Genomic DNA, 8,938 nt, shown 5'->3' with positions numbered 1-8,938 from the left:
TGCTGAACCTCACTAATTCCAGCACTTCAGGACTCCATCACTATTTGGTTTAGTGCAGAAGAGTAACTTCTAGTACAGGTCACATTCTTCACATATGGCTACAAAAGTGTTTTCCCTAGAAATTAGTATTTTGGTATAAAACAAAAGCAAAGGAAACTAAGCACAGCATTCTGATACTGGTGATGACAGCAGGGGTAGACAATGGTGCAGAAAGTTAACACTCAGTTTAACAGAACCATCTCAACTATCAAGTCCTCTAGATACATAGATCAGTTGTTTTAACCAAGTAGAACATAATGAACCCACAGGTCAAATGCAATCTCACAGACTTAGTGTAGTACAACTGTTCTTCAGAAGAAGCTGCATTAATGCAGAGGCAGCATTAATTCTTTCCAGTCTCCCTGCCTGCTAAACCCTGTCTGGCTGCCTGCAACCAGCTGCCTGCCCCACTTTAGGGTGGGGGTGGTTCCTAATACCCTTTGAGCCTGCAGTGTTCAGAAAATGCAGGCTCTAAAGAAGCCCAAATTTCAACTTCCAAACTCTAAACATAAAAATGCATTTATTTGTTATCAATATGTCATAAACAGGTTCCTGTGCCTGTTCCCCTAACACTAGTAATTCTATTGCCTTTTTTATAGAGAAGCTTTAAGGCTTACAGATAGAGAGCACAGTTATACTGGGATTTGTTCTTGCTCCTTTCAACTGAGTCTATCTGGGAAAACTTGTCTATTACCCAGACAGTTAAAATACAGATGCCTCATAGGCTGCTTAAATTACAGCAAAACACAAAGTCTCTTTTGATAAGGGTGAGATATTCCTGCTTCAGAGAAGTGATCTCGGTTCTTTTATCCATTGCTAGACTCTCCAAAATAAGCCACTAACTGGTCTACAGGGAACAGAACAAGCAAATAAAGCATTAAGAAATCATCATGAAAAACATTACCACCAGCAATGTACTCAAAAATGAGGCCCAGACCTACAAAGGTAGAGATACCCAAACACCAGAAGCTACTGTTATCTGCTGCAGAAGATAAGGCAGCAATCCTTTGGCACATTCACAGGATGAGATAATTTATTTCAAGAGTTTAGTACCAGTTAAAGCAAAGTAGATGCCAAGCACTTGCCGGTAGGTGGGATGGCTGGAAATTCTGAAGCTGATGGTCAGTATGAGAGAGCTGGACCATGCTATCACTGGGTTCAGCTCCATCTCCTTTGGGTGCCTATGCCACAGGTGGGTTGTTGGCTGCCTAAGGGGGAGCTGGGATGTCTCCACAGCAGCATAAACACAAGGCAGGCATGGCCAGGACAAGGGCAGCATGCTCAACAGTGGCACACTGATGCCAGAGCAAAAGAAAACAGGGCTTTTAATCCAAAAGGTACAGAAGGGCAGCCCCAGGTCACAGCTGAACAGGCAGGGGTTTAACACACCACTGCTGAGCTTCATTTAGCCTCAAGGAGCTTGTGATCTTTGACTCTAGTGTAGTTAAAAATCGACCAGTGAACTTAAAAGCTATATTGCAGTCTTCAGCTCCTCAGAAAGAGTTAGAACACCAAAACCAAATTTGAAGGCATGAAACAAGCCGGTTAAGGGTCTGCTTTTACATGGTCACTATTTAGTCTTAGAGATACAAGTACATAAAGTTAAATTATTCTAGGACAGCTTATTCAATTACATTTAGTCCTCCCTGCCTGTGTCAGTGAAGCATGAAATAAAAAAAAAGTATCACTGCTTCAAAGGGTTTTGCTATTATAACAGAATACCTAAAGCTATTCAGATAGCACAGCATATTTCCTATCCCTATCAGCTAAGTCCTCTGTAACCACTTCCAATTACCCTCAACTTTTACATGGAAATTCATCTTACACATTTAAACTGAGCATGAGTTTCAGGCAACTGAAGGTCTTGAAAGCTGTGGGATATAGCACATCAGCCTGTGCCAGAGGGTACCTCCCAAACACATTTTAACCTGAGAAGCAAGAGCAGAGCCATGCACCTTGATGAGCTGACATCAACCAATGCAGCAGCTTAGTCTCTAGAAGTCTTCGCAAGAGACCATCTTTTATAACCTGTTGCCTCCATCCTACCTGCACTATCAGTAAGCTTAAGTCTGGTTACTGGCTGTAGCCTACACCTTGCACTCCCCACCCCTGCCATGCAGCAGCTTGATCATCACAAGCCAGAACCAAGTGAAATTATGATTATTTTTACATTGAAGAGCAACATGGCACTGAGTACTACTGCACAGACTGATCTTCAGGAATTGGAGAGTGAAACTACTACCTGGAACATGTATCTTAGTGTACTTTTACTTAAGTGCCATAAAACATTCAACAAGCAGCTTCCATTTGCCCCTATTAAAGTCTTATGCTCACTCAAGATTGAATCTAGAGTTTTTGTAATATAGGTAGATGACTAGCAGGAAGTGCAATTCACAGCTAGACTTTGATTCTGAACTGGTGTCAAGAAACACTGCTTGTTTTCATATAGCCCCAGCTGAACTAGCAGTAAATTTATACTGAGAATTTGGTTACTGCTATAAAGAGTCAACATGACACTGAATTACCAACATTAGGCCTAAACACAAGTTATCTTCTACAGTTAAGGAACATTCCTTTGACTTATACTAATAACATTTTTCTTCAGTCAAATCCTTTTCTACAATCCTAGGAAAAAGCAGGAGAACTCTATGGACTCATGTAAGAAGACAGTTCTCACAGTATTAGAAGTTAAGTAGTGCCCTGTCAGTCACTCCTTAGTGTAAACCAAGGAGATGAGGAAAATATCAAATATAGGGGAAGCTACCATTGTCCCTTGAATCTTACTTAAAAAGCTTGAGCCTTTATAAGCTTCAGTTAGAGTCCTCTAACCCAGAGAGACTGAGAGCAGTGCCACAGCTCAGCAAGACAGACACCCATCTTTGTACAGCTGTATAGCAACAACTCCAGAGATACACAACTCATCCAGAAGACTTCTGCAATCTGAGTTTATTTGTAAAAAATACACTAACATACCATGTTTACCATGGATGCTCTTCTCTTTAGGCATTTAAGAAAAGCCAAAAATAGTAGCATTATGGTCACCAGTGAGAGAATGCCAACAGCAGTCATTGTAATGCCAGTCCATGCTTCCTTGCTCAAGAGAGTACTCCCTACAAAACAAGCAGAAATATATAGTTTGTTGGAACAGCTCTTCAATAAACCCAAGCAACATACATTAGCACCACACTTGCTTAGTACCTTCTGTTGCAGACCATCCTTCTGGCACAAGGAGGACAGGACCCTGCAGGCTCACCACTGCAGAGTTCACACCTGGCATCCCACTCTCTACAACAGTAATGTAATAAAGGTGAACCCCATAGTACAGGAGATTATGTTGTATCAGTACAACCTAACATCTGCTTAGACATTACCTCGCTTGCTTCTAGATGGCCTAGGGCATCTTGTATCACACAGAGGGGAGTCTGGTTGAAAACGGTCACAGATTAGGACACTGCAGTGGAAGTATACCTGGGACAGAGAATGAGAGGTCCATTCATTTTGAAACAATAACTGCTCCTGCTTACTACTTTAAGTAGAAGAATGTCACCTACTAGGCCAGGGAGGGCTTTGTCACCAGAGATAAAGGCAAAAGTCTTCACTTCCAGCCTTTGGCGATAGTTAGGATAGCTGACACCATGCCCCACAGGATGAAACACAGTCCTGTAGCTGTCCTGGTCATACTCACATCTGCCAATGGTTAAGAAGCAGGTCAGAACAGTAGGGTAGAGAAGATTTGGGCAGGTTTTTTTTTTTTAAGGCAGCAGGCTAGAGCTCAAGGAAGAGATACTGCTATCCTTCTACAAGTTTCAGCATACCACGGCAGTACCTGGAAGACCACCTCAAGTGAAACCCTTGTACCTGGGGCTCTGTTTCCAAAGTAGGGGTAGGGGAGAATTAGGGAATCCTTCCACTCACTGTCAAAAGTGCCTTCATTTCTCTAGCAGAACACTCACCCATCAATTACAATATTCCACTGGGGAAGTGAGCTTGGATCTTGTGAAGCTGTTGCCCAGCAGTCATCCAATACCAGATAGAGGTTGGGATCATTGCGGTTCAGGACCTGAACTTCCAGGAAGATGGGCTGCCGTAGGTACCTCACTATTGGGTACTGGTCATCACGGTATGGCTGCCTGTATGAGTTCTCTGCAAGAGCCAAAGCCTTGTTAGATAACTCAGTGTACAAAAAGTCCTGAAGAAACTCTGGTCTAGAACTCTTCAAAAGCAGACAGTCCACCAGCTGCAGTTTGTCCTAGAGTCACAGATTTAAGGCATCTGCCTCAAGTAGCATGGGTGGGAGGGAAAGCAGCACATCAGGTCATGATAGGCCCACACACCAGAACAGTTCACTCACACACCCTCCTCCCCACAAGCTCCAGTTGCTGCTAGTCACCCAAGCCCACAGTCAGCTTTACCTGGGTAGCTTAGAAGAACTAAGGAGAGTGGACCTCTATTCACTGAAGAAGGCAGAGAAGGAAGGTTGTCTACCCTTATATTGAGAGAGGCATCACCATTGCTGAAGAAGCACAGGACTGTTAGCCTGTAACAAGGAAGGAGCAGGTAAATCTTAGTCCTGGAAATCCTATATATGAGAGTATCACCTAAAGAGGTTTCCAGACACACCTGAATTCACTGTCCCTTGAGATCCTGCGCAGTGGAAGGTCTGCCCACAATGCCCTCACCTCATTCTCATAAACAATCTTCTCCCCATCAAGCTACAGAAAAATAATAGCATTAGTGAAGGCACTCCCAGTGCAAAGCCCTCCTCATCAACCCTGGCTGCACACTTACCCAATACCTGGTCCCGCAGCTATTCAGTGGTACATGAAACCAAACCCTGTCATTCAAAGAAGATTTAAAGGCTGGCCGGCATGCAGGATCTCTGAGCTTAAGTGTATCCAAGTCTAGTGGTGGGGTAGTCCTGTCAGCAAGGATTTCAAAATCCATGTACCCATCCTGGGTGCATACAGCAGCTGTAACAGAGGTTCACATAAGTTGTCATGCCAGGCAGTGACAGCTCAGTCTTGAAAGAGGTACTGTGTTCTGGCTGGAAATGAACTAGTCCTTCACAGGAAAGTATAAGAACAAGCCATGCCAAAGGATTACCATCTGAGCAGCACATGGGCAGAGTCCATTGCAGAAGTCAGTCACCTACCTACTGGTGTGTGCTGGTCACAGGGGCACTCTGGATCCATCACCATTGCCACAGTCTTCCCATGGAAGTGAAAATCCAGTTTCAAAGATGACATGTAGGACTGAACTCCTGAGCAGCTCCCCCCATGTAGCTGGAAGACAAGAGTTACTCTCCAGGAGTGTAGCTACAAGAGCTCATTTTTTAACACATCCATGTGTTAGAACTGTTTTATTTGCCCTGTGGCCATGGTGCTCTTCACACCTGTGAAGACCTAACAGTCTGTTAGTTTGCATTGCTCGAGGCATGTCAGATACCAACCCACTCCAAGAGAAATATTTTCACCTCCAGCTGTTTTTGCCAAGAAACCCAACTGAAACTTTGAGTGACAGCTATCTATCATAAAGTCAGTTTGCATGCATCTTAATCACAACTGCCTTCAGCCAGCCACAGGGCTCACTTGACAAGTGTCTAGTCAAGGTCAAAGCCACTGCACTCTGGTTTCCAGTAAGCACCAAGGAACTGACATCACACCAACCTCTGTGACTTGAGGACCAGAACTCACCCTGGACTTCAGGACTCCCCTGCTAATATGTAGCCTGATTCCTCTCTTTGTGTCCAGAGCAATCCCATTTTCCTGGAGCTGGTCCATGGGGATGGTCTTATTCTCTACACTTACAGCCATAAGGGTCCCTGGGAAGGCTGGGATGGCAACAGTCATGTGCGTTGCATTACAAGTTGCTGGACCTGCAACAACATATTAGTTAAATATAACACCAGTTTCCTCAGAGCAGCAGCAGGGCAGGTTCTGACTTCCTCCATGCATTACCTGGTGCACAAATCATTCTTGACTCCACAGTCAGTCTACGATCAGGAGGACCATATGTGAGCTTGAGTGTCACAGTGTGGAGTACCTTATCATTGTCCTGACAATGAAGACAGAGGTCTATTAGAGAGTGCTCAGCTCATGGTTCAACATAAGACCAACCCTGTAGGGTCAAATACTACATCTGGTTCAGGACTGCCACTATTTACATTTGCAGCAGCAGTTACTTCCCATATCAGCACCCTTTCAAAAAGGGATCTCTTCACAAGACTTGTAGTCAGATGTTCACAGGACAGGCTATAGCTAGAATCTCACTTATGTGGCTGCCAACCAGCTGTGCTGCTGTCTGAGGTATACACTGTGCTTTCTCATTTTATAGGCCTGGGCAGTTCAATGACAGCTATACAAAGTCAAGCAGCTCTGTACACACCAGCTAAGCCCAGCTTTGCATCAGCTTGATATCAGGTATGACCATGACCTCCAAGGTTTACAGAAGGGAGATAGCTGCCCTCTTTTAAAGCAGCACTAGCTGCTCAGTGCCAGCTCTTTGTTCACCTTACCTTGTAGGAGACAACTCCGGTAGCAGTAAAGGCCACCTGAAAGACCAGGTTGTGGTTATCAGCTAGAAACTTATAGCCTTGCTGCATGGCTTGCCCAAGGGTTAGCTGATGAATTCTGGTTTCATCATCAATTGACAAGATCCAGGTCATTGGAGCTTCTGGAACCTGCAGAGCAGGAGACCATTTCTTACAAAGAGAAGACATGGCCACAGAAGCAGCAAGGCATTAGACAGTTTTTAACCCTGTAGGGCTGCCACCTCACAGGTTTCATGTTCAGATTCTCTATATTGATAACATAGGCTTCCCAACAAGATGCAAGTACCCCAGAGAGGTAACTACAACTTGAAGACATCAGGCTCTGCTTAGGTCCAAAACCCAGGCACTCCCCCAGCCTCCCTTTGCAAGGCAGAAGACACATACCACATGCTCGTCACTGAAGCTTGGAATAAGTCTTGGGAAAGTAACCTGAAACACAGCACAAGGATTAGATCACAGGAACAGTGGTCACAATCCTACAACTTTCCAAGAAAAACCTCTACTATAGTTTTCCAGAGCAGACAGCTGACACCAGTATCCCAGTTTCCCTTGCAATAAGGCTGGAGACAGACTGCATGCATCACTAATGACCATTTGCAAACTGCTCTTCAAAGAGCTAGTGGTCATGCCAAGATGGACATGCAGCCAAGAGACCTCCCTGAAGCTGGCTGGAGCTTTCCCTAGCTTTCTGCAGGTCCCAGCCACACAGTTCAGGAGACTGCCATCCTGCCTTGCAAGCCTCTAAGCAAGATCTATAGCATTCCCATTCCTCCACTTACTGCCATGAAGTCTTTTGTACAGTTTGTTGTACTAGCAAAGAAAGGAGTAATGATTTCATCTGCATGAACAGCATTGCAGTGAGCGCTGTAGGTGATGTTTTTCTCCTCTCCCATTGTGTCATTCACCATCAACCTCAATCTTAGCTTGTGCTGACCATGCTATAGAGAAAAAAAGAAATTAGAAAAAAGGCAGCAGTACTCACTGAAGCATGAAGACAGCTAAAAGCTATTGAGACTAAGCTTTAACTTCTGAGCTGTTTCAGGTGTTTGTACCAGCACAGGGACAAATGAATTGTCACTTCAAAAGCCTCATAGAAAATTATGCATTCTCTAGGAAAGCATGGGGTCACAAGGCTAGGTTGAAGAGCAGAAGATACTGAGAACTGCAGGAGTCAAAAAAAGCTCCAAAAACTAGCAGGTTGTAGTGCCAGATAGCTGGTTGTTCAAAATAAAAAGTTAATAAATGTCAAAACCGTAAGTCTTGGGGAATTTAAAATGCCTAAAAGCAACAGATACCACTAAAGCTTCTGTTTTTGAGGCTAGTTTGGGTTGGTCTCCCACTTACTACTCTATCTCAACAGCTATGAATAGCATGCATTGTTAATTGCTATATCAATATACATATTTGTAAACAGAGTGGTGCTTTAAAACCCTGGAATTTGGTCCATCTCCCCCCATCACAGCAGGTTCTCAGAATGAAGGCCCCTTTACCTCCAGGCTAGTACAGTTGTCAAACAGGACACTGAGCAACATCCTCTCATAATCCACAGTGTGGTCACAGGACACCATCTCCTCACCACTCACACCTAGGGAGATAATGGAAGATCAGCCCTACAGGTAGGCACCTTCTTTCAGGCCACAGCAGAAAGGGCCAAGCCAGGGCAGCAGCAATACCTACCAACAACACACACATGCCAGGAGTAGTTGCCCAGCTCCCTGGAAAACTCAACTTCCATCCCATCCTTATGGCAGGTCACACTCTCTGCAGAGGGAAGACCACCATCACCCTCCTGGGGGCACACACCCCACAAGCCCCCAGCTAGCCAAGTCTGCTTCAGAGACCCCTTCCCCATCACAGCAGAGGGGAAGCAGCTCCAAGTAAACCTGAAGCCCACTTCCACACCACTACCAGCCCAGAGAGGCCTCATTACCCAAGAGATCCCCCAGGCCATCAGCACAAGGGGCTAAAGGCAGCAAAAAGCCAAAGAGGAGCAGCAACCTGCAAGCAAAACAAAAACAAATGAGAGCACAGCAAGGAAAGGACCCAGCTCCCCAGCCCAAACCCCACTCACCACATCCTTGAGGTGCATAAGCACTGCTGCTTCAAAAACAACCCCATCCCCTCACTGCTACCACAAGCTTGTTCACTGGCTGCCCAGGGAGAATTATATAGGACCCAGTGCAGGCTCCACACAGATGCAGCCTTTTTGCTGCCTGAGGGGAGAGCTTGCACCTGCCTCTCGTTGAGTTGCAGCCTCTTTGCTGTAAAGAGACTTGCAGGAGGTGATATCAAGTCTTTGGTGTGGGTTGTTGTTTCCTTTTATTTTAAGGAATTTTTCCTTGCTCTGAT

General features: G+C 45.0%; 1 protein-coding gene across 1 annotated transcript; it reads right to left on the bottom strand.

Moving 5' to 3' along the window:
• Positions 1-3,003: 3,003 nt before the first annotated feature.
• Positions 3,004-8,665, bottom strand: ZP2 (zona pellucida glycoprotein 2 (sperm receptor)). The gene is made up of 18 exons (XM_010178538.1): positions 8,661-8,665; positions 8,520-8,587; positions 8,267-8,350; positions 8,080-8,174; positions 7,369-7,527; positions 6,974-7,018; positions 6,554-6,718; positions 5,997-6,093; positions 5,733-5,914; positions 5,192-5,321; positions 4,828-5,009; positions 4,660-4,751; positions 4,452-4,576; positions 3,993-4,182; positions 3,591-3,726; positions 3,411-3,507; positions 3,238-3,324; positions 3,004-3,149 (listed from the first exon to the last, which is right to left on the bottom strand). Exons 1-18 carry the CDS (start codon positions 8,663-8,665, stop codon positions 3,004-3,006), a joined length of 2,085 nt encoding a protein of 694 aa, XP_010176840.1.
• Between the last annotated feature and the right edge of the window lie 273 nt (positions 8,666-8,938).

The sequence above is a fragment of the Mesitornis unicolor genome, unplaced genomic scaffold, assembly GCF_000695765.1.
Source record: "Mesitornis unicolor isolate BGI_N332 unplaced genomic scaffold, ASM69576v1 scaffold7852, whole genome shotgun sequence".
Lineage (NCBI taxonomy): Eukaryota > Metazoa > Chordata > Aves > Mesitornithiformes > Mesitornithidae > Mesitornis > Mesitornis unicolor.
Note: the sequence above shows the minus strand (reverse complement) of the source record. Positions and strands in the feature narration are given on the sequence as shown.